Source organism: Oryctolagus cuniculus, chromosome 1 (assembly GCF_964237555.1).
Source record: "Oryctolagus cuniculus chromosome 1, mOryCun1.1, whole genome shotgun sequence".
In the NCBI taxonomy this organism is placed as follows: domain Eukaryota; kingdom Metazoa; phylum Chordata; class Mammalia; order Lagomorpha; family Leporidae; genus Oryctolagus; species Oryctolagus cuniculus.
Genome location: NC_091432.1, coordinates 1,633,299 through 1,656,845, shown reverse-complemented (window position 1 = coordinate 1,656,845; position 23,547 = coordinate 1,633,299). Strand labels below are relative to the sequence as shown.

Below are 23,547 nucleotides of genomic sequence, written 5' to 3'. Positions count from 1 at the left end.
GGAAAGCCACCACTCTCTTCCCACACCGAGTGTGCACTGTGAGAAAGTGCATCTCTGCTAAAGAATTCTACAGGGTAGAGCCGGGCGAGGCCGGAGCCTGGCCCACACGGACACACTGCCGCCCGCAACTCCGGCATCCCCATGGGCGCCCGTCCGAGTCCTGGCTGCTCCACTTCCAATCCAGCTCCCTGCTGTGGCCTGGGAAAGCAGTGGAGGATGGGCCGAGTGCTTGGGCCCCTGCACCCGCGTGGGAGACCTGGAAGAAGCTCCTGGCTCCTGGCTTCGGATCAGCCCAGCTCTGGCCACTGCAGCCATTTAGGAAGTGAACCAGAGGATGGAAGACCTCTCTCTCTCTCTGCCTCTACCTCTATACCTCTATCTGTAACTCTGCTTTTTTTTTTTTTTTTTTTTTTTGACGGGCAGAGTTAGACAGTGTGAGAGAGAGAGACAGAGAGAAAAGTCTTCCTTCCGTTGGTTCACCCTCCAAATGGCCACTACGGCCGGCGCTGCGCTGATCCGAAGGCAGGAGCCAGGTGCTTCTCCTGGTCTCCCATGGGGTGCAGGGCCCAAGCACTTGGGCCATCCTCCACTGCAGTCCCTGGCCACAGCAGAGAGCTGGGCTGGAAGAGGTGCAACCAGGACAGAATCCGGCGCCCCGACTGGGACTAGAACCCGGGGTGCTGGTGCCGCAGGCGGAGGATTAGCCTAGTGAGCCACGGCGCCGGCCTGTAACTCTGCTTTCAAATAAATAAATAAATCTTTAAAACAAACAAAAATAATTACAGGAAAAATGTTAGATTTAGAAAATCAGTTTTGCAACCCTAAGGAAGTGCTGGCCCTGGGGCTGCAGTGCTGGGCAGAGGGCAGAGGGTAGTGGGCGGAGGGCAGAGGGCAGTGGGCAGAGGGCAGGGGGCAGAGGGCAGGGGGCAGAGGGCAGTGGGCAGGGGGCAGAGGGCAGAAGGAGTGGGCAGAAAACAGAGGGCAGGGGGCAGAGGGCAGAGGGCAGAGGGCAGTGGGCAGAGGGCAGAGGGAGTGGGCAGAAAACAGAGGGCAGGGGGCAGAGGGCAGTGGGCAGGGGGCAGAGGGCAGAGGGAGTGGGCAGAAAACAGAGGGCAGGGGGCAGAGGGCAGAGGGCAGTGGGCAGGGGGCAGAGGGCAGAGGGAGTGGGCAGAGGGCAGGAGGCAGAGGGCAGAGGGAGTGGGCAGAGGGCAGAGGACAGAGGGAGTGGGCAGAGGGCAGTGGGCAGAGGGAGTGGGCAGTGGGCAGAGGGCAGAGGGAGTGGGCAGAGGGCAGTGGGCAGAGGGAGTGGGCAGTGGGCAGAGGGCAGAGGGCAGGGGGCAGAGTGCAGTGGGCAGAGGGAGTGGGCAGTGGGCAGAGGGTAGAGGGCAGAGGGCAGGGGGCAGAGGGTGTGGGCAGTGGGCAGAGGGAGTAGGCAGTGGGCTTTGGGCAGAGGGCAGAGGACAGAGGGAGTGGGCAGAGGGCAGTGGGCAGCGGGAGTGGGCAGTGGGCAGAGGGCAGAGGGCAGTGGGCAGAAGGCAGTGGGCAGAGGACAGAGGGAGTGGGCAGAGGGCAGTGGACAGAGGGAGTGGACAGAGGGAGTGGGCAGAGGGCAGTGGACAGAGGGAGTGGGCAGTGGGCAGAGGGCAGAGGGAGTGGGCAGAGGGCAGAGGGCAGAGGGCAGAGGGCAGTGGGCAGAGGGCAGAGGGCAGAGGGCAGCGGGAGTGGGCAGGGGGCAGAGGGCAGAGGGCAGGGGGCAGAGGGCAGGGGGCAGAGGGCAGGGCTGCAGACTCGCTGGGCTGTCACTGCTCTGAGGTGCTGCTGGCGTCGGGTGGGCAGAGGCCAGGAGCTGATCTGCACCCTCCAGCCTGGGACAGAGTTATCTAGGGTGGCAGACAGAGCCTACCGTGACCTCAGTAACCTCTACCACTGCGAGGGGCGGGACTTGCTTCTGACGGGCAGATGATGACAAAGTGCTGACAAAGTGCTGGCTGTCGCAGCTGGGATCACATCCCTGTGCCTGAGACCCCAGCCACATTCACCCCTGCCGGCCTTGGTGAAGGAAGGGGGCCGGCACGTGGTGCAGCAGGTTAAATCACCGCCCGAGATGCTGGCATCCCACATGGGCGCCGGTTCGAGTCCCCACTGCTCCACTTCCCATCCAGCTCCCTGTTGATGACCTGGGAAAGCAGTGGAGGACGGCCCAAGTCCTTGGGCCCCTGCACCTGCGTAGGAGACCTGGAAGAAGATCCTGGCTCCTGGCTTCAGCCTGGCCCAGCCCCAACCATTGTGGCCATCTGGGGCGTGAACCGTTGGATGGAAGACCTCTCTCTCTCTCTCTCTCTCTCGCTCTCTCTCTCTCTCTCTCTTTCTCTCTCTCTCTCTCTCTCTCTCTCTCTGCTTCTACCTCTGCCTCTCCTTTTCTGTAACTCCGCCTTTCAAATAAATAAAAGTAACAAAGAAAGGAAGCGACCACGTGACTGCGTGTCATGTGACCATGTAACTGCCTGTGGAGGGTCCACCTCCCCAGGGACAGTGGGGGCCCTGCTGGGAGACCCCAGCCCCACAGCCACAGGCACTGAATTCTGCTAACAACTAAGCGAGCCCGGAGGCCGGCCCCTCCCCAGCCCGATCCCCACAAGGGGGACGCCAGTGTGTGGCTGTGACTGTGGCACAGACCAGGGACCCACAGCCACCAACGCGTCAGCCCCAGGTGCCAACAGGGCCCAGTGTGGGGACCCCGGCCGGGGTCCTGGCTCTCAGGGCAGTGGGCAGGGGCTGCTCGGCCCCGCCACTGGGGGGTTCCACCATGTGGGTTGGCTCCCAGCTCTGCAGGGCATGGGGGGTGGGGGGTATCTGCTTTGGGTCCCCCAGGCTGCTGTGGGACCAGCACCTCACCCCAGTCGTAGGTGGAACCCAGGTCCTCGTGGCTGCTGGGGGCTCCTCTCAGGTGCTTCCGGCGCCCCCTGGACAGCAGGCCCGGTGCCGAACTCCCCTGGGGCTCGGCCGCAACTTCCCCCAGCCGGCTCTGCTCCCCTCTGCCTGCCATGCCTGCGACAAAAGGCCTGGGAGAATCGGCTGTGACGGAGGGGGGCATGTCCAGCTCACACTTCGTGGGGCGCTGGGGCAGGGTCTGGCGTCTGCAAGGGGAGGGTGGGGTCGCGTGGTGAGCGGGGAGGCAGAGCCTCCCACCTCCTGGACCCTTAACCGGCGAAGCCTCCACTCCCGTGACTCAGGTCCAGGGGCCGACTGGCCAGCAGCAGGCTTTGGTTCTAGGACGTAACACACGCACGGGTGACGCCGTCCATCAAACTGTGTGTGCACAGGCGGCTGCTGAGCTGCCGGAAGCGTCACCAGCAGCTGCTAAGACCGGAGCTCCTGGGGATCCGGGCCATGGAAGGTTCTAGGCCACACCGAAACCCACTGGCTGGGCCACCCACACCGCAGGGCGAGAGACGGAGAGCACGCCCCCTTTCCCGCTCACGCTGAGACCCGGCCATGAACCCACCAGGTCTGAGGTCTCAGGAGAGATCTGGCGCCCGGAAGAGCACCTGGCACCCGGCAGGGGCGCCATCCGGGAGCTGCAGGCGTCGGCCACACCTCGCTTCTTCACAATAAAAAAGCGGCAGGAATTCAGACAGAGGCAGGGAGAGCACCGTCCCCTGGTTCACCTGGCAAACGCCCACCAAGCTGGGGCGGCGCGGGACCTCAGCTGAATCTCCCACGTAGGAGGCAGGAACTCAACTTCTCCAGCGTCACCACCTCCTCCGGGGTCTGCCGCAGCCCACGTGGGAAGCGGGCTCCTGGGTGGCATCTTGCCGAACGCCCATCCCCATCCCGGGACCACCTATGAGTCAAGAGGGGCTCAGGGGCCGGCAAGGCAGCGAGTGTGGCGGGGAGCTGGCGCCACCGTCTGCGAGAGCCCCTTGGGGGACACCTGGGCACCCCTGAGCCTTTTGTAGAGCTAATGCTGCGCTCAGGAGTGTGTGGCTGTGGGTGCCGGGGGCTTCCTTTCAAGAGAGTCCCCGCTGTTGGAGCCCCGAGGACAGAGGGGCCGGCAGAGGACGAGGCGGGCGGGTGACCTGCGGGAAGTCGGGGCTCCTGTGGGGGGCGGGGTGGGCTGGGGTCCAGGTGGGGTCGCCGTGTGCTCTGCGCTTCCGTATGGACGAAATTCTGCCCGCGGGAGCACGGCCATTCTCTTCCAGTGACGGCCAGGCCAGCTAGCCCAGGGCAGAGGGGACTCACACAGAGACCCCGCAGTTCCCCCGGACCCCGGGGCCCCCGCAGATGTCGGGTGGATCACAGTAGCCTTGGGACCCCGCCCCTCACCGCTCAGCTCCCGGGCTTTCCCCCACCTGCGGGCCTGGCTGGCCGAGCACCTGACTCCAGGGCTCCGAACCCAGCCAGGGGCCTCGCTCCCGCCCCGTCTGACCTGGGCTCGGCCGACACCGGAAGGCCGACACCGGAAGGCATTTCCTGAGCCTTCAGCAGCAGGTGCGCGTGGACCCCGTGCAGCAGCGCCGGGGACGCCCCTCCCAGCGCAGGGGCCGGCACCGCCTCCCCAGCCGCCCCAGCCGCCTCTGCGCTCCTGGAGCCTGGAACCCTCCACGCCCGCATCTGCTGATGCGCTGGGGGTGGGGCTTTGCTTTCGCATAGGCCGAGCTGGACCTCAGGGGCTCTCGGCACCTCCCACCGAGCCCCCTTTCGTGCAGGGCTGGGGCCCAGGGTGGGCACCGCCGCTGGGAGCCCGCGTGCCCTGTCCTGCGCTGACCCCTGCAGGGACATGCACTGGACTCCTCCCTGGTTCCCTGGAGCAGCCCGGGCCAGGCCAGCGATGCTCTCAGAGCTTGGTGGGGGCCGCCCGGGGTCAGGGGTGGGGGGCGTCTGCATCCCACAGCCCGTCCACTCCGTTCTGCCAGCGTGGACTGCTCGGCTGCCTGGAGGTTCTTGGCACCGCAGCTCCCTCTCCTCCCTGCTCGGCTGCCCCGGCTGTGTCCCCGGGCTCCAGGGCCCCTGGAGCTGATGAGGTGTGACCAGCAAGGCCACAGGCGGAGCAGTGAACGCAGTGGCTTCGGGGGCCCTGTGCCGAGGGCAGAGCTCTGGGGAAACTGCCTGGCTGTGCTCACGGCCACAAGTAGCCCCTGGCCGGCAAAGCCTGTGCGCAGGCTCCTGTGCCCCACTCCTGTGGCCTCGGGCAAATCCTCTGGGCCTAAGGTCTCCAGCAACGTGGACCCGGACACTGGAGAGAGGGAGGGAGGGAGGGTGGACCGGAGGGTGGGGGACAGGAGGGTGGGAGAACAGGAGGGTGGGTGGAGGAGTGGGTGGACAGGAGGTGGGGGGACAGGAGGGAAGATGGAGGAGTGGATGGGTGGACAGGAGGGTGGGTGGAGGAGTGGGTGGACAGGAGGGTGGGGGGACAGGAGGGTGGGAGAATAGGAGGGTGGGGGGACAGGAGGGTGGGTGGAGGAGTGGGTGGACAGGAGGGTGGGGGGACAGGAGGGTGGACAGGAGGGTGGGCGGACAGGAGGGTGGGGGGACAGGAGGGTGGGGGGACAGGAGGGTGGACAGGAGGTGGGGGGGCAGGAGGGTGGATGGAGGAGTGGGTGGACAGGAGGGTGGGGGGACAGGAGGGTGGACAGGAGGGTGGGTGACAGGAGGGTGGGTGACAGGAGGGTGGGGGGACAGGAGGGTGGGTGGAGGAGTGGGTGGACAGGAGGTGGGGGGACAGGAGGGTGGATGGAGGAGTGGGTGGACAGGAGGTGGGGGGACAGGAGGGTGGGTGGAGGAGTGGGTAGACAGGAGGGTGGGTGGACAGGAGGGTGGACAGGAGGGTGGGTGGAGGAGTGGGTGGCGGTCGGGTGGAGAGAACTGATGGGTGGGCTCACAGAGACCAAGAGGTGACACAGGACACACGGGCAGCAGTGAGGACATGCTCAGAACGTGCCTTCACTCCCCAGTCTCTGCTCTCGGCACTGCCCACCTGGGAATCCATGGTTCTCCTGGCCGCCCTCGGAGGCGGGCACTGGTACCGCCCGCAGTGGTGGAGGGGAGCCGAGGTGCGGAGGGGTCCCCGCCCTGCTCAGAGCCCAGCGGACAGCCCAAGACGCCTCTCCGGGACCCACGGGCCCCTCGAGGCCGGACAGATGCCCAGCTGGGAGAGGCAGTGGTGAGCGACCCAGAAACCCAGGAGCTGTCACAGCATGCGGAGGTGGGCGGGGGCCCGGCAGGCCCACGCAGCTCGCCCCAGCCCCCACACACGGTCTCCGACTCGGGGGTGGTGCTCGGCGGGACACGAGGCTGGCGGGGTGCCTGAGAGCAATCGGGGCAGGGCCGGCCCCTGGCCACCAGCAGAGGTGACGGATGTCACCATGCAGTCACTCCAGGCCTGAGGCAGCAGCAGAGCTCCCCCTGCTGCCACCCACGGGCCTGGGACCCCAGGAGGATGCCCAGGGCAGGCAGGGGACGATGGCTGGCCCGCATTCTCGCCCCTGCCCCGTGCCCTCGCTTCCCTGGGCACGGATGGCGCCCTGAGACGGAGGCCATTCCCCAAAGGGCAGAAACAGGGAGTGGAGCCCTTGGCCAGGTCACCCAGGAATGCAAGCAAGGGGCTGCCGGGAGGAGCAGCGTTTCCTCGGGTCAGGTGGGCTCCTGGCCCTCGGGGGGACACCGACGCACCAGACGCTCCCAGCCCTGCGCCCGCCTTCCAGGAGCTGCCCTGCCGAGGTGGCGGGGGCCAAGGTGCCTCCGATGCAGGACGGACAGGCAGCGAGCTGGGTGGGGCTGGGCAGGGGTGCCGGGAAGGGCGGCGGCCAGGCCTCCTCCTCACCCAGCTGGACAAGGCTGGGTTTGGTTCTGGACCAGGCCCTGGCCACCGTGGAACCCCATGTGCTCTGTCTGGAACACAAGGCCGCGGCCAGTGGTCAGGAGCAGGGCTGGAGGCGGTGAGACCCTGGGCTCCAGCCGAACACGGCCCAAAAGCACCAGGCAGCCCAGCCAGCGCCCACGGGGGCCCCGGCCTGCCCGAGTCGGCTCACGGGGCTCAGGCACAGCCGCTGCGTCTCTGCACACCACTCGGAGCTGGTGGTCTCTGGGGAGCTGGGACCCCTTTCTCCCAGGGCAGGTTCGTGAGGCCGGGGCCGCCGCCAGGGCAGGGGGGTGGGGTGGGGGGGACTCCACGAGGACACTGGGGCCTCAGCTTTCTGAGAGGAGAGAGGGAGCGCATGCGTGTGCGTGTGTGTGCGCGTGTGAGTGCGTGTGCACGTCCCTGCGTGAGTGTTGCAGGGAAACGTGCCACACAGGTGAGGAGAGGCACCTGTACCTGCCGCGAGGAGGAGGCTGGGGCGCAGCAGGGGCTGCGGTGCTGGCGCCCTGGGCAGCTGCAGGCTGCCTCTTCCCCTCTGCCTGCCCCCTTCTCTGTTCCTCCTGCTGCACCTGCTCCCCACCCCCCACCCTGACTCTGCTTTCCTGGGGCTGACGGGGGCCGGGCTCCCGCTGCCTCCCCCAGCTGCTGGGGTGGCTCTGCGGTGCCTTTGATGCCCTCTGGTCAGGAATGCAGCCGGGGGCACCCTGGCTGGGGCCTGGGGGGTGGCCCAATCCTCTGCTGTGCCCAGGTCTCCTGGATCCGGCCAGCCTGGCTGGGTGGGAGAGGGTCTCGGGGAGGAGGGCTAGGGGCTCTGACTCCCGGGGCAGAGGCTGGCTCGCTCGCAGAGGCTCCTCGTGGGGGGCCAGGGGTCCCAGACAGACAGACAGGGTCAGGCCACAGGACACCTGCGTACGGAAGGGGGCGCCCGAATGCCTGCTGGGGCCGCCGGGGCTGAGCAGGCACAGGCGGAGCCGGGCTGGGCTGGCAGGCAGGAGCAGGGGTCGGGCGGGAGCCGGAGGTCAGGCCGCCTCCAGGCGCGGCCAGCGGTCGGCAGGGGGAGCTTGGAACCCGGCTGATTGCTCCCTGCTTGGTCACCTCTGCCCGGCAGGGCCTGCCCCCACTGACCTTGGGCTGTGCATGCCCCCAGGCCCAGCCGCTGCCCTGGGGTGAGCCCAGGGAGACTGAGAGGGGCCAGGGGAGGGGGACACATGCGGGGCTGGCCCTGGAGCAGCTGGGACACAGCTTGGGGTCACTGCCCTGTCACCTGCAGACCCCTCCCCTTGGGCCCGGACAACTTCAGGCTTCAGGCTTGAGCCTGTGGGTGCCCGAGCCCAGTGGCTGCAGCCCTGGACAGGCGTGAGTTACCGCCGCCTCCGCTGGGGTCCCCACGTGGCGAGGCTGTTCCCCTGGGGCTTTGGCTGGACCGGCCCTTCCAGCTGGGCATCAGGGCTTGGGCCGCCCACGGGGCCTGCCCATGTCTGAAAGGGCGCCTTGTCTGTCTTCCCAGAAGCCCTGGGAGCTGTCTCTGGGCAGCCCCTGACCTGGGGGGGGGGCTTGGGGTTGGGGGGCAGTGGCCCCATGGAGCACCCAGGCCAGGGAGAGGGAGAGACCGAGACCACCAGAGGGCTCAGAGCAGCCCCTCACCCAGGGTGCGGCCAGCTCCCCTCACACCCAGAGGACGGGGCCGGGGGGCTGCCCTGTGACAGCCACAGAGCTGGGTCAGCCCCTAGCGCACAGCCAGGGAGGGGGCTGTGTGACATCAGGCGGCCCCCGGTGGGGGGAGGGGGGCCACACGCACGTTCCCCTCTACGCTCCAGCTCCGCGGGGGGCCTCACCGGCTGCTTCCCCAAGGGAGGGCTCAGCGCCGAGACTCCTGGCCAGGGGTCTGCGGCATCAGAGGTGGCACCCCACAGCCCGCCCCCGCCCAAGCTGAGGCCCGGCAGCCAGTGGGTGGGCAGTGGGGCGGCCCAGGCAGGAAGCGGCAGCCAGGGCGGAGGGGTCTGGAATATTCCGCCCACCCTGCGCACTCAGCCACTGCTGCTGGCAGCCCGTCCGGGACGTGCCGCCCACCCCGCCGTGCCCCTGGCGGGCGGACACTGTGTGCTTTGGACGGGCTTCGATCACAGGGTCCCCCCGCCCCGCCACGTCTCCCGCCCGCCCCCCACCCGGTTCCCGCGCTGCCTAGCGCCAGCGAGGCCCGGGGTTTGCGTTGGCTCCCTGCCAAACCCCGGAATGTGCTGCTGGCTGCCCGGCAGGCGTTCCGGGAACGGGGCCACAGCGCACAGCCTGTCTCTGAGACGTGGGCGGACGGGGTGCAGACGGCCCTGTGCCGCGAGACAAGAATGAATGGGCTCACACACGCGGGCCCAGACACCCCTGAATGGGCTCGGGGCGGCCAAAGACGCACACGGCTCGGGCCTGCCCGCCCGCGGCCCCGACCAGGTGGGCCTACATGAGGCCCGGGAGGCCCGTGGCAGGGGCACACGTGTCCAAGGAACCCCGGCAGTGGGGAGCAGAGCACCCCAATACTCAGGCTCGCCAGGGGAGCCTGCCCCAGGCACCCAGCTGTCCTGTGCATCTGGACCTGCACAGAGGCAATGGGTCAGGGAGGGCAACGCACCCAGGGTCGTGGGTCAGTGGGTCCCCACCCCGCTCAGGTGCCGCTGAGACGGGTGGCTTGGGGCCTCCAGGGAAGGGGCACCGAAGGCCCATGGTCAGTGCGGGCAGCAGCCGCCCCGGCGCCGTGCAGGGACAGGGCAGAGACCCGGCGTGCAGGCGGGAAAGGACTCCAGCGGCTGTGGCTCACCGTGCAGCTGCAGTGGAATTTGGATCTGGAGCCCAGCGGTCAGGGGCTCATGGGAGAGATGAGCTGAGAGGAGAAGGCTGCCAAGGGCCCCTGTGTGCGAGAGACAAGCTGTCCAGACCCTCAGTGGACAAGGAAGAGAGGCGAGGGACTCGCACTGTGACGCCAGACCCAGCGTCGGCTGGATGCACACGCAGCTGCTCAGGGGCTGGGGGAGCAGCCTGGGACCCTGGAGAGTGGGCAGTGGCCTGTGGGGCTGGCAGCTGAGGTCCTGGGACCCGGATGTTCCGCAAGGAGGATCCGGACTGCCCAGGTCCCAGGACGCGGGAGCAGGGGCACCCACACGGGAGCTCGCTTCAGCAGGTGCAGGGAACAGGTCCTCAGCGGGGCCTTCAGGGAAACAAGAGATCCTCTGTCTACCCGCAGGAACAGACGCACCTTGGCACACGTGTGCAGAGTCCCCACACTCCCCAGGCCCCAGGACACACGTGTGCAGAGTCACGTGCTCCCCAGAGCCCAGGACACACGTGTGCAGAGTCCCCCCACTCCCCAGGCCCCAGGACACACATGTGCAGAGTCCTCAAACTCCCCAGGGGACCCAGGAACACGTGTGCAGAGTCCCCATACTCCCCAGGCCCCAGGACACACGTGTGCAGAGTCCCACACTCCCCAGGGGACCCAGGAACATGTGTGCAGAGTCCCCATGCTCCCCAGGGCATGTGCAGAGTCACGTGCTCCCTAGAGCCCAGGACACACGTGTGCAGAATCATGTGCTCCCCAGAGCCCAGGACACACGTGTGCAGAGTCACGTGCTCCCCAGAGCCCAGGACACACGTGTGCAGAGTCCCCACACTCCCCAAGACCAAAGACACACGTCTGCAGAGTCCCCACACTCCCCAGGGGACCCAGGAACATATGTGCAGAGTCCCCACGCTCCCCAAGGCCAAAGACACACGTCTGCAGAGTCCCCACACTCCCAAGGGGACCCAGGAACACGTGTGCAGAGTCCCCACGCTCCCTAGGGGACCCAGGAACACATGTGCAGAGTCCTTGTGCTCCCCAGGCCCAGGACACACATGTGCAGAGTCCTCACACTCCCCAGGGCCCAGAACACACGTGTGCAGAGTCCCCATGCTCCTTGGGGAGCCCAGGACACACGTGTGCTGCCTGTGTTAGGAGCACTGCTGTAGGGGCAGCTGGAGCCAGGAGCAGGACACGGAGCAGAGCCACACGGGACAGGGCTGTGTGGGCCTGCGGGGTTCCGGTGGCTGGGTTACAAGCTGGCTGTTCACATGCACAGTTGAGCCCGGCAGCCACAACACAGACAGCAAGGATGACCAGAAGCCATGGGACTCTCCAAGGAATGGGTACAGACCCCAGAAATCAGCGAATGAGCAGAGACTCAGATCCCCAGACAACCACATGTGGGGCCCTGAGGCTCCAACTGATGGGGTTCAGGGGGCTCACACCCTGAGTGATGGCTACACCCTGAGTGATGGCTACACCCTGAGTGACGGCTCACACCCTGAGTGACAGCACAGCTCACACCCTGAGTGACAGCTCAGCTCACACCCTGAGTGACGGCTCATACCCTGAGAGACCGTGTGCAGGGTTGTGACTGGCAGTGTTCGGGGAGCAGACCCCCCTCCCGATCTGCAGGGACCCCTTGGGGTGACTGGGTGGAGGCGGCTGTGACAGGTCAGGGCCAGACCCGGACACCAGCTGTGCCATGGAATGAGCGGCACAGAGAGCGCACACAGGGATGAATGGGACACTCACAGCCGTGAGGCGGCCTGGCACAGCAAAACCACGGGAACCAGGAGCAGCTGCAGGCCGAGGGCCCGGCACAGGCCAACCTGCCGCACGTCTGTGCAGGCGCTCAGCGGCCCTGGCTTGGGGAGCAGGCATCCGGGAGCTGTCCAGGAGCCCTGAGCGCTGTAGGACACCCTCTACCCCTGGCTCATGTATGTGGGGAGACCCTGCCCAGGTCCCCACCAACTGGGTGTGTTCCCCAGGTATTCTCAGGAGATGGAGAAAGTCCCGGGGTGTTCCGGGTGGACACGGCCGCTGGGGCCAGGCGGGGGTGGCCTGGGCTGGGACGTGGAAGGTGAGGCCCTGGCCGCTGGCCCCTGAGTCCCTTGGGAGCTGCCATCAGTGGGGCTCCCAGGGAAGCCACGTGCTCTGAGCTGGGGCTGCCGGGAACACACACAGGGCTGTGTCCCCAGATTTCCAGGGACAGCACAGACACTCCCAGGAGCGGGGCTCACAAGCCCGGAGACCCAGGCGGGCAGGCACGGCTGGGACCCGCACAGGACTTGCTGCCAGCACGTGCCCGCCCTCAGCCCTCTCCCCCTCCAGCCGTGGGGGTCTCCCGGGCGGGGTCACGACGAGGTCAGCGTGGGCAGTGTGTGCACATGCTGACCCAGCACGCCTGGCTCTTCTGCGCCAGCCCCTCGCGCCGGCCCCCGCCCTGCTGGCCCCGTGTTCCAACCTCAAGCATCCCCCAGGCGACCTCAGAGGAAGCGAGGGGCCAGGAGCCCCGCCAGGGTCTCCGCGGGGCGGTCGGCAGCCAAGCCGCCGGCTCGGGGCCGCGGGGCTGGCCTGGGGCTGCAGTCCTGTTGGTTTTCTCCTTCCTGCCTGGACCCCCCGAGGCGGTGGTGCCACAGAGGCGCCCTCTTCCCCGGGAGGAACAAAGCCCCCACACAGCCTCCGGCAGCTGCGTGCAGAGGCACGCGGCCTCCTGCCCCGCGTGGCAGGGAGCAGCAGCCCCTGCTGTGGGCGCCTGGAGCCACTGGGGAGCAGCAGGGGTCCCCACGAGCGCGCCTGCAGGGGGCCCCCAAAGCATCCTCAGAATCTGGGCGGCCTCCTCTGGAGGTGGTGAGACAGGTTCTGCCGTTAAGCATTAACCAGCCGGCCGCCAGCAGCAGATAAGCGGGCACCCTGGCCTGGGGAGGGACCCGCAGTGACCGGCTGGGCAAGAGAGAGGGGCTCTGCTTGGGGGCAGGCCCTGTGGGCCCCCGCGCAGCACAGGCCCCGAGCACAGGCTGCAGCAGGAGCTCCGGGCTCCCTCGCCCATGGGCCGCACGGCTGGGACGCTGCTCACGGGAGACCAGGAGCGCCAGGGGCTGGGCCAGCCCAGGTGGCCACACGGCCACAGGCAGAGTGGTCCCCAGGAGCCGGCGAGGCCCCTGGAGGAGTATGCCCTGCACCGCCTACAGCAGTCCCGCGGCCACCCTGCCCGCTGCCCACTGTCCCTGGCCCGGTCCCTCGGGCAGCAGCCGCAGGGCGTCTGCCCAGAGAGAGATCCCCCCGCGGCCCCTCCTGTGGGCCAGCCAGACAGACTGTCACCCCTCACACACAGCCTGGTGACACTCGGAGGGAGCCCCGGCCCTCGGGAGGGACCTCCTCCCCGGGGACTTGCCCGGCTTCCGGCCGTGAGGTGGGGCTGCCCGCAGCCCGGCCTCCCACACCCCCTGCCAGTCACCAGAGGCAGTGCTGTCCCACAGGTGGACTGGCCACAGGGGACCCGGGGCCCGAGAGGACAGCCTGGGGCTGACCGCAGGAGGAGTGGGCATCAGGTGAGGCCTGGGTGGTCACCCCTTTCCGGGGAGTGGCCCTGGACACCTGTGGGCCAACAAGTCCAGGTAGAAGCGGCAGCTCTGGGGCCCAGCCACCCCTGCCTGTGGACGCCAGGGCTCCCGGATGCCGGCACACCAGGCAGAACCCGGCCCTAGGCACTGTCGGCAGGCCCTGGGGCCGGGGGGGGGGCCCTGGAGGGCTCCCTGGAGGTGGTGGGGCTCACACAGGTGTTGAAGGGCAAGCAGAATGGGGTGGGGAGGGACGGGTGCGGGGGGGCTGCCCCCTTCAGGGCTTCTTTTCCTGAGCAAACTGCACCGACTCCCAGGGAGGGCTTCGCCCAGCAAGACCGGCTGCCCCCGGCTGCCCCCGGCTGCCCCAGCCAGAGTCCCTGGGATGGGGCAGGGGAGCCTGCACGTCTCTCGGCACCCGCGTGTGGCCTCTTCGGGGTCTGTTGCACTGGGCTCCTGGGCGTGGACCCTGCAGGATGGACGCTGCCCCATGGTGGGAGTAGCGGGGCAGACAGCGCCACCTGGTGGCCGCGTGTGGGCCTGAACCTTCACCACCGCAGGGACCTGGTGGTCCTGAGGGACCTGGGCCTCTCCAGGCCAGGGGATCCGCCCCCCTGGGCTGGCCTTTGCCATTCCTGGGTCATCCAAGCGGGACACCTGCACGAGGCTGGCTCAGGAAGCCGGCCAGGCCTGCGTTGCCGGTTCTCAGACCCCCAGAGACGAGGTATGTGCACAGGCGTGCCCAGGCCGAGCCCGTGCTGACCGATGCCGAGGCTCAGCCACAGTGGCGGATCCCCACAGATGCGCAGGCCCGGCCCTGTGTGACCCTCACCCCTCTGCTGCCATGACGGGGGCCCTGGCAGCCACGGGACAGGGGGCAGGACAGAAGGTGGGGCTTCCCAACACAGAGGGAAAGTGAGCCACGGCGGGCATTAAACCAGACCCCGTGCGCAGGGGCAGCCCTGGAAGCTGGCCCCAGGCTGTGTGTCCCTTTCCTGTCCCCCACATGCTCCTCATTCAGGGAGCCCACCAGGCCTGGGCCTCCTCGCCGACCACACAGGGGCGCAGGAGCCGGGACCCCTGGGGTGTGGTCTGCAAGTGTTTGGGGCTCTGGGCTCAGCCCCCTCCCCTGAACACTGAGGCCCTGGAAGGCTGGGAGCCGAGCCCGAGGAGGGGTGTCTCTGCCATTGCTTGGGGTCCCTCTCTGTCCCACCCATTGTGTGTGGGGGGTCTGGGCCCTCCTGGAGGGGGTGGCCTGCGCTGGGCCCCTGAGGCGTCGCAGACTCCTGGGGCCAGGCGCAGAGGCCGCTGGCTGCTGCAGGAGGTGGGCTGAGCGCTGCCCCAGGCCAGGGGTCACCGCGGCCCCCAGCCCCCTGCTAGGAGCTGAGGCCTCTCTGTGGGCCAGCGTTGGCGGGACGGGGGGCAGCCCTGACAGATTCACTCCCACCCCAGGCCCTGGGCAGGTGGGGTGCTGGGAGGGGCCCAGGCGGGCGTGGAGGCGCAGGCGAGCCTGGGCAGCCTGAGTCAGCTGCCTAGGAATGTCCTGGCCGCTCCCTGGCCCTGCTGCCCCCACCTTGCCCTTGTCCCCAGGAGCTGCTGGCCCAGCCCCCCTGCCGGGAACACACCCTCAGCCCTCAGTGGGGGCCTGCTCAAACCAGCTCCCACTCCCTCCCGCAGTGGTCGGCTCCCCTCCCCCATGACCCCACCAGCCCCCGACCCCACATCCCAGGTTGCCTGGGCCTAGGCCTGGGCCTCCACATGTCCGCCTGTGCCTGCCCCGACGTGCTCTGGTGGGGCCTAGGGCCCCTGCTAAGCTGAGACATCCCCCTCACCCAACCCCAGGCAGGGCCCAGGGCCTGGGGCGGGCAGGCAGGGAGGGAGGGGACTTCCTGGAAGGGGTAGTGGGGGTCGCTCTGTGGGGGATTCCGGGGACTGGCTGCATGGGCCGGGCCTGCTTGGCTGGGGCTGGGACTGGGACTGGGGGTGCTGGCCAGGGCCGGCCCGTGCCTCCAGGCTGACATACTCTGGCCGAGGCCAAGCCCCTCCCTCCCCTCGTCCCTGGCCACGCAGGCTGCCCGGCAGATGTGGCAGCGGGTCACTCCCCTCTGTGACCTGGCCCCCCTGGCCATTTCCTCCAAGACAGCTGGTGGGAGGATGGGGCAGCCCACGGAGACCCCCGGTGCCCCGGCCACAGCTGGCACCACCACGGCGCTGCCGGGGCTCATTCCAGACCTCGTGTCCAGGATCCACTGTGAGTGGCAGGACCCCCAGGGGGAGTGTGGCCGGGCCGGGCCGGGCGGGGCCGGGGGTGGCCGTGGCCGCCCGCAGACGCACCTCGGCCCTCGGTGCTCCCAGGGCCCCGCTGGGCACTCGTGGTCCTCGCTCTCGCTGCGGGAGCCCTCGTCCTCTCCTGCATCGTCTGCGCCGTGTGCTGCTGCCGCCGCCGCCAGCGCCGCAGGAAGAAGCCGGGAGACAAGGAGGCCGTGGGCCTGGGCAGTGCCCGCAGCACCACCACCACCCACCCGGTGAGCGGCGGCCCCGGCCTGCTCCATCCGGAGAGGGTGACCGCCAGGGTGGGCGTGGGGCAGCTCAGGCACAGGCCAAGGGCGAGCCCACCCCCCAGGGTGGTCCGAGCGGGGGTGCGGGAGTCAGCCGGTGCCCGGGTGGGTCTGGCCGGCCTCGCGTGGCTGAGCCCTCTGGTGGCCTGGGCGGGAGGCGAGAGCCTGGACCCACAGGGTGGAACCCTGTCCACCGCAGGTGCAGCCGGAAGTGGACGACCTGGAGTCGGGCCTGCAGCCGTGGGGACGCCTGCAGCTCTCCCTGGAGTATGACCCTGCGGCCCAGGAGGTGGGCACCCGGCGGCGGCGGGGGGCGGGGCCGGCCCCGGGGAGCCCCTCGGCTGAGCCCACCCCGCCGGCTCCCAGCTCAAGGTGGGGCTGAGGCAGGCGGCCGCCCTGAAGGCCGCGGGCACGGTGGACTGCTACGCCCGCGCCAGCGTCTCCACGCAGCCCGGACACAGGCACGAGACGAGGGTGCACCACGACACGCCGTGCCCCGTGTTTGACGAAACCTGTTGCTTCCACGTGAGTCTGCGCCCAGCCGGCCGGGGCCGGGCGGGCAGGGCCGGGCCAGCAGCGCCCGGCTCACGGCCCTGCCCGCCGCCCTCAGGTCCCCCGGGCCGAGCTGCCCCGCGCCTCCGTGCGGGTGCAGCTTTTCAACTTCAGGCGCTTCTCGGAGCACGAGCCGCTGGGCGAGCTCCTCCTGCCCCTGGGCAGCGAGGACCTGCAGCACGTCTTGGAGCGCTGGCACCAGCTGGGCCCGCCGGGCAGCGCCGAGGTGAGGCCCTGACCAACTGGCGCCCGGAGCGGGGGCGGGGGAGGCGGGCGGCGGCTCAGCCCGATTGAAGCCCCTCTCCCTCGCCGCCCCAGCCTGAGCAGGTCGGGGAGCTGTGCTGCTCCCTCCGCTACGTGCCCGGCTCGGGCCAGCTGACCGTGGTGGTGCTGGAGGCCCGAGGCCTGAGCCCCGCGCTGGCAGGTGAGAGCCAGGCTGCCCCGCCCCCACCACAGTGGAAGGAGGGCTGGGGTCCCTGCGCCCGGCCCTCAGCCTCGGGGCGCCCTCTCGCCCACACAGAGAGCTTCGTGAAGGTCCAGCTCGTCCTGAACCGGAGGAAGTGGAAGAGGAGGAAGACCTCGGCCCGGAGCGGCACGGCCGCGCCCTATTTCAACGAGGCCTTCTCCTTCCCCGTGCCGCTCAGCCAGATCCAGGTGGGCCGCATGGCAGGGGCAGGGCGGGCTGCAGCCTCGCACGGCCCGGCTGACCAGGCTCGCTCGCTGTCTCCTTTCTCTGTCTCTCTCGCTCCTCCATGGACCCGCTGCCCTGCTCCGCCCAGAGTGTAGACCTGGTGCTGGCCGTCTGGGCCCGGGGCCCGCAGGCCCGGATGGAGCCGGTGGGCAAGGTGCTGCTGAGTGCCCGGGCCTCTGGCCAGCCGCTGCAGCACTGGGCCGACATGCTGGCCCACGCCCGGCGGCCCGTGGCCCAGTGGCACCGGCTGCAGCCCGCCCGGGAGGTGGACCGGGCCCTGGGCCTACAGCCTCGCCTGCGCCTGCCCGTGCCTCACTTCTGAGCGCTGTGGGCGCTCGGCCGCTCCGCCCTGCGTGGGGACCCCCCAAATAAATGCCTTCTCTCTCTCCTTTGTGTCCTGCTTCTGCCCTGTGGGGACACGGTGGTGGGGGACACACCGCTCTGCCCTCCTCAAGGACGGGGAGGAGGTGGGGAGGGGAGGGGGCCTGGGTGGCGGCCGCGGAGGGAGGGGTGTCCCCTCTGCCTCCCGCGCGTGAGCAGCAGGGGGCAGCAGACATCTTTGCAACGTTCAGGGGCCTTTGGGGGCCCAGCCCCAGCCCGGATGTGCTCCTAATCCCCGAGCATCTGGAAAAGTTCAGCGCCCCCAAATCCTCCCTCGTCAATGTGCCGCTGATCCTGCCCCGGGGGCCAAGCACGGGGCCCCAGCAGGGCGGGGCCTGCCCGGGCAGCCAGGCAGCCTGGAGCCCCTCGGGTCACACAGAGGTTCCCGGGCGGCGGTGCCGTTCTGCCCCCGTGAAGGGGCCCGCGGGCTGGGCGGGCGCAGGCTGGGAGCCCCCCCCCCCCACCGTGCGCGCATCTCCAGGGCACCCGCTCCCCGGCGGCGGGGACACAGGCCCATGCGGCTCCCTGCCTGGGGCTGCTTGGAGGTCCGGGCCTTAGCCTGCAGGAGAAGGTGGATGTGGCCAGCGTGGGCCTTGGCCCTGCTCCAGGACACGGCAGGGGCCGGTGGGGGGTGGGCCTGGCTGCGGGAGGCTGGGGGGCCATTAGGAGCAGAGTTTCACACCGCTGGGCCAAGGCTTCGCGGGGAGCCCCGAGGCCCACGGGCAGAGCCGGCCGCTGCGGTCCCCGGCCGCCGCGGTCCCGGGCCACTGTCCTCTCGGGCTCCTTGCAAGGATCAAGAAGGCATCTCGACCCCGTCACCGAGCCCTAAATAGAACAACCCGAGTGGCTCCCCCCACACGCATACCCAAGACTTCTTGGATGGGCCAGCAGCACGCGGCCGGCGGCGGCCTGGGCTGGGCCGTGGGGAGGTCTCTGGGCTCCGTGTGCCCCCATTGGTCTAGGGAAGACGCTGTCTCCTTTCTGAGCAGGGGCCCAGCCCGGGGGAGGGCATTTATAGCCTCGCGGGGGCCCACCATCCCAACTTGCCACGGCCAGCACGACCTCGCTCCCAGTCCTGGTCCCCGACGTTAGGTGAGGCTGGGCCCGGCTTCGAGGCCCGTGGACAGGGTGCTGCCCCGTGAGCGGCCCGCAGGGCTTCCCGGGGCAGGGGGCCTGGGGCTGGGGCTGCCGAAGAGCCAGGAGAGCGGAGCAGGGGCAGCTGCCGGGGGAGATGGCGCGGACCGGGCCGGGGGCCTGCACCGGCGGCAGGGGACCAGGCCTGCACGCTCAGGACCCCCGGGAGGGCAATGGATGGGTCCCACGACCCCAGGGCCTGCGCCCGGAGCCACACCGGGGAGGGTCCTCCCGCATGCCAAAGGAGCAGAGTTAAAAATAACCAGGAGTCCGGGCAGCCACCTGCGCTGGCCCGTCCCTCCTGCGGGACAGCTGCAGCGCCTCAGGCCCTGCCCAGGGCATTCTGGGAGCCAGTCCTCGCCCCAGGGTGGGCGGGAGTCCTGAGACATCACCCCTTGGGAGTGGGAGTATGAGGCCTGTGCCCCCCAGCCCTGCCAGGCTGGTGTCGGGCGGCGCCAGGCCCTGACCCCTCTTTCTGTCCCCACAGGCTCTGAGCTCCAAACCTCAGCATGGGAGAGTAAGTGGTGCCCAGCCCGGGGTCCCCCCCACCCCGCCTTCCCCTCGCCCTGCGGGGGTCCCGGCCCCCCCAGCAACTCCCCTGCCCTCCTCAGCCACCGCCCCCTCCCCACCTGCCCTGTCATACCTGCCACCGCTCCCCCAGCCGCAACCTAACCTCTCTCTCTTCTCCCCTCTTCCTCCTGCGCAGTGAAGAGGTGAGTACCTTAGGGACCAGAAGTGTGGGGGCTCCGCGCCCCTGTCACCCTCGGGGCCGCTCAGGGGTCAGGGCTGCAGGGCCCTGGAGGCCCAGAGGAGACGCCCAGCACACACACACCCCGCCCCAGCCCCCCCACCCCCAGATGCTGATGAAAGAGGAAGTGGCTGCTGGGGGCCTCGTGGGGCGAGGGAAGTGCAGACGGGGCCTCCTCACTTCTTCTTTCTGACCTCTGCACCCGGCCTCCCCCTCCCCCAGCCCGGTCCATCCAGCCCAATGGCACCCACCATGCAGCCCCGTGCCCCTGGAGCAGGGCCCCGGGCGGGAAGGGTGTGGGGTCCCCCGGGCCCGGCCCTGACCCCCGTTCTCCCCTGCAGAAACGCAACAGGGCCATCACGGCCCGGCGGCAGCACCTGAAGGTAGGAGGGGGTCCTGGGAGGGGGTGGGGCGGCCCGCGGGGGGTCTCTGCGCAGGACGCAGGCTCACCGCCCCCCTCCCCGCGCCCCTGCAGAGCGTGATGCTGCAGATCGCGGCCACCGAGCTGGAGAAGGAGGAGGGCCGCCGCGAGGCCGAGAAGCAGAACTACCTGGCGGAGCACTGCCCGCCCCTGAGCCTCCCTGGCTCCATGGCCGAGGTGCAGGTAGGGACCCCCGCGCGGCGGCCCGATGGGCGGGGCTCCCGCGGGGGCCGGCCGCCCACCCACGCGCGCCGCCCGCCCCCAGGAGCTGTGCAAGCAGCTGCACGCCAAGATCGACGCGGCCGAGGAGGAGAAGTATGACATGGAGATCAAGGTGCAGAAGAGCAGCAAGGAGGTGAGGGCCGGGGAGGGGGCGGGAGGGGCGCGGGGGCCGGGCCGGGCGGGGCGCAGCCGCCCACCTGCGCCCACCCACGCCCGCCCACGCCCGCCCGCAGCTGGAGGACATGAACCAGAAGCTGTTCGACCTGCGGGGCAAGTTCAAGAGGCCCCCGCTGCGGCGTGTGCGCATGTCGGCTGACGCCATGCTCAAGGCCCTGCTGGGCTCCAAGCACAAGGTGTGCATGGACCTGCGGGCCAACCTGAAGCAGGTGAAGAAGGAGGACACGGAGAAGGTGAGCGCCGCGCGGGCGGGCGGGCGGGGCGGGGCGGGCGCTGGTCCAGCCCTCTCCCACCGCACCTGCCTGCCTGCCCACCTGCCCCCAGGAGCGGGACCTGCGCGACGTGGGCGACTGGAGGAAGAACATCGAGGAGAAGTCGGGCATGGAGGGCCGCAAGAAGATGTTCGAGTCCGAGTCCTAGGCCGCCCACGCCGGGGCTGGGGAGGGGGCTCCGGGGGTCCCCCCGCCTCCTCGCAGTGCTCAATAAAGGAGTCCCGCCCCCATGTCTGCTCTGGTCAGCTTCTGCCCCAGCCCACCCCCGCTCGTCTGCAGCCTCCCTCCCCACCTCGCGGGACCCTGCAGAGTGGGGGCTGCTTCCGGGGGTGGGGCATGGTCCCAGGCTCCCCGTGGACGCCCCCAACAACACCACAGGGCCGGGGAGAGGGCACGGGTGTCTGAGCAGGGGTCCCCGCGTGAACCCCTCCGGCCCTTCAGGGGTCATCCGAAGAAGGCCCTGCACTGGCCCGCAGAGACCCCGCCCCTGTGGGAGTCCAGGTGGTGCCCTGGGCAGCCCCGGCCGCCTTGTTCTGGGGGCCCCGTGTTCCTGAGTAGGGGGCCGAGGGGCTGCCCAGTGCCTGCAGCCAGGACTCTCATCTGGGGCCCTCCCCACCACGCACGAGGGCGTGGAGACCTGGGCCGTCTCAGGGCGTGGCCTTGGAGTTGGGCCGGGGTGGGGCGCTCTCGACCTCTGACCTCAGGTGCTCCCACGCCTGAGACTGGCGGCCATGCCAGGGTGGCTGCACGGCTGAGCACACTCCTGTCTCATCGCACTCGGCCAGGGCCCCAGGCCCCTGCTTGCCGTCCAGCGCGGTCCCCACGGGAACTGCCCCGGCCCCTCTGTGCGATCACGCAGCTGGGTCCAGCACGGTGGCCGTGCCCAGGGAGGGCTCCTGCCTTGCCCACTGGAGCCCCGGCACTGGCCCGGTCGGCCTTGGGCCCCTCCAGGGCCTGATACCAGTGCCGCCAGCCGCCCCACCCAGCCCAGGGATCTGCTCTGCCCCTGCCTGCAGCAGAGCCCCCACAGGCCTGGGGAGTCCCTGCCCTGAGCCTCTGGGGAGCCCCTTGCGCAGCTGTGAGGGTCCGGGGTGGGGGTCCAAGCAGGCAGAGCGGCGGGAGCCCCTAGGCTGATGTCAGTTTTGGGGAATGGGCTCACCTGTGGGCTCCTGGGCGGGTTTGTGGGTGCTGGTGACATTGTGCAGCGAACTGAACAAATGAATGAGGGAATGAATGAAGTGCTAGAGGCCCATGCCCATCAAAGCCAGGCCGCCCTGGCAGGTTCACTCCCTGCCTGCTCCTGCCACGCCCCCCCCCGAGCTGTCGGGAGGGCCGTCAGGGGCCCTGACTGTCAGGGTGTCGGCCTGCATTCTAGAAAGATCTCTGGATAACAAGCCGTGAGGGGCTCAGCTGGAGGGGGCAGTGAGGCGGGCGCACCATGGTCCCCTGGGGGGGGAGAGGCAGGGGTGGAGGCCGGTGGTAGAGCCCAGAGAAGCAGGAGGTTTGAGGGGAGGAGGGGCTTTGCTTTGGGGCTGCTGGGTCTGGGGCCCTGGAAGTCCTGGGGGACACACAGGGAGCTGCGGACAGCTGATTGGGACGTTGTGGGCAGTGAGGCCTGGGTGCACCTGCTGGGTGGGACAGAGGGGATGTGGGTGAGGCCAGGGTCTGGGGAGGAGGCCGCAGCCACAAGGGGCCCCAGGTGACCCTCGCAGTGCCCAGGAGGAGGAGGGGGGAGGGAGCCCCCAGGGCCTTGCTCTGGAAATCGAGGCTGCTGGACGCCGGCGAGGGCGCAGGTGAGCTGGGCAGCAGGTGTGACCTGTGCAGTGTTTCGGGCTATGTGTGCCGGGCGCCTGAGCTGCTCTGACACCCTGGGGGTGGGGGTACCTGGCGTGCAGAGCTGGGCCTCTGCCACCATCCCCGGCCAGGGCGCCCCGGGCTCCTCGGAGGCGCCGGCGCTGCCCAGGCTGGGCGGGAAGTGCACAGGTTGGCCGGAGCACCCCGTTCCTCCAGAAAGGTGCCAGTGGTCGGAGCAGGGACGAGATAAAGCTAAAGGAGGTCATGGGGACAGAGGGCAGGGGTGTGTCGGGGTGGTGCCTGTAGGGTCGGGGTGTCACCTGTAGTGTCGGGGTGGCGCCTGCAGTGTTGGGGTGGCACCTGCAGTGTCAGGGTGACGCCTACATGTCGGGGTGTCACCTGCCATGTTGGGGTGTCACGTGCAGTTTCGGGTGTCACCTGACGTGTCGGGGTGTCACCTGCTGTGTCGGGGTGTCACGTGCAGTGTCGAGGTGTCGCCTGTAGTGTCGGGGAGAAGAGCTGTGAAGTCCTGGGGAGTGGAGGGAGGAGACGGCAGAGGGAGAGGCCTGGACAGAGAGACGGAGAGAGACACAGAGGCTGAGAGAGGCAGGCAGAGAGCGAGGGACAAAGCGAGCGGTGACAGGCGGTGACCAGTCGGGGGTGGGGGTGGGCACAGGCTGCCCCAGCTCCTGGGCTCTTGAGCTCTTCAGTAACCTGGAGTCCCCCTCCCCTCGTCCCTGTCCCCCCCACCTCCTCCTCCCCCTCCCTCTCATGGCCAGTGACCCTGCCCTGACTCCACGCCTCAGGCCTGGGGACCGCCTGGCCCACGAAGACAGTGTCCTCCTCCCAGGACCCCCACCCTGTCGCACCCTTGCAAAGTCCACCTCGAGGTCCCTGCTACCAACCACCCCCGCCTCTCTTCTCCAGAGCCCACTCCTCTGTCCGCCCGGGATCCCCTGGCCCCCAGCTGCCCCCAGCAGCACCACCCCAGGACCATGGAGGGCTGGGCCAGGTGCCCAGGGGTGTCCAGCCCAGCCCCACCATCTGGGCCTCACCTCCAGCCCCGCAGGCCCCAGAGCCTCACACCCCATCCCTGTCGCTCCGCCTTGGGGACTCGTGTCCGTCCATCGCAGCCCCAGGTGCGGGGTCCCTGCCTCCTTGGCTAACCCTGCTCCCACCTCCGGGCCCCTCTTCTACTGCTTAGATGCCGTCACTGTCCTTACTGGCCTGACCACTGTCCAACTCTCTCTTCCGTTCCCCCCACGGCACCCATCAGTCCCCGGCTGTCACTGTAGCTGGGCCTTCCCCATGGGACCCATGCACCTAAGCCCTGGAGGCCCTGGAGATG

At 69.4% G+C, this 23,547-nt stretch overlaps 2 protein-coding genes across 8 annotated transcripts; both read left to right on the top strand.

The window, feature by feature from the left end:
* The first annotated feature begins 6,836 nt into the window (after window positions 1-6,836).
* Window positions 6,837-17,438, top strand: SYT8 (synaptotagmin 8). Of its 3 annotated transcripts, none has more exons than XM_070059762.1 (9): window positions 6,837-7,117; window positions 15,393-15,500; window positions 15,605-15,774; window positions 16,007-16,096; window positions 16,174-16,332; window positions 16,418-16,585; window positions 16,678-16,783; window positions 16,880-17,013; window positions 17,139-17,438. In XM_070059762.1, the coding sequence occupies exons 2-9, from the start codon at window positions 15,404-15,406 to the stop codon at window positions 17,370-17,372; spliced, it is 1,158 nt and encodes a 385-aa protein (XP_069915863.1). In that variant the 5' UTR covers window positions 6,837-7,117; window positions 15,393-15,403; the 3' UTR covers window positions 17,373-17,438. The 3 variants fall into 3 exon arrangements, with proteins under 3 accessions (XP_069915863.1, XP_069915831.1, XP_069915801.1); XM_070059700.1 differs by lacking the exon at window positions 6,837-7,117 and adding an exon at window positions 8,447-13,240 and having other exon boundaries at window positions 15,389-15,500; XM_070059730.1 differs by lacking the exons at window positions 6,837-7,117; window positions 16,880-17,013; window positions 17,139-17,438 and adding an exon at window positions 8,424-13,240 and having other exon boundaries at window positions 15,389-15,500; window positions 16,656-16,783.
* Window positions 17,439-18,267: 829 nt separating this feature from the next.
* Window positions 18,268-20,635, top strand: TNNI2 (troponin I2, fast skeletal type). 5 transcript variants are annotated; one of them, NM_001082783.1, is given in 8 exon segments: window positions 18,472-18,523; window positions 19,053-19,082; window positions 19,272-19,278; window positions 19,655-19,696; window positions 19,789-19,917; window positions 20,000-20,089; window positions 20,190-20,366; window positions 20,458-20,634. In NM_001082783.1, coding segments are annotated over 7 exon segments (549 nt in total). In that variant the 5' UTR covers window positions 18,472-18,523; window positions 19,053-19,074; the 3' UTR covers window positions 20,554-20,634.
* The last annotated feature ends 2,912 nt before the right edge of the window (window positions 20,636-23,547 follow it).

Excerpts from the sequence above, each read along its gene's own strand:
- SYT8 (XM_070059700.1), top strand. The coding sequence starts at position 12,737 with ATGGGCCGCACGGCTGGGACGCTGCTCACGGGAGACCAGGAGCGCCAG. Across the intron at positions 16,097-16,173 it reads ATGACCCTGCGGCCCAGGAG|CTCAAGGTGGGGCTGAGGCA; the intron begins GTGGGCACCCGG and ends GCCGGCTCCCAG. Across the intron at positions 16,333-16,417 it reads ACGAAACCTGTTGCTTCCAC|GTCCCCCGGGCCGAGCTGCC; the intron begins GTGAGTCTGCGC and ends CGCCGCCCTCAG.
- TNNI2 (XM_070072261.1), top strand. The coding sequence starts at position 19,795 with ATGCTGCAGATCGCGGCCACCGAGCTGGAGAAGGAGGAGGGCCGCCGC. Across the intron at positions 19,918-19,999 it reads GCTCCATGGCCGAGGTGCAG|GAGCTGTGCAAGCAGCTGCA; the intron begins GTAGGGACCCCC and ends GCCCGCCCCCAG. Across the intron at positions 20,090-20,189 it reads TGCAGAAGAGCAGCAAGGAG|CTGGAGGACATGAACCAGAA; the intron begins GTGAGGGCCGGG and ends GCCCGCCCGCAG.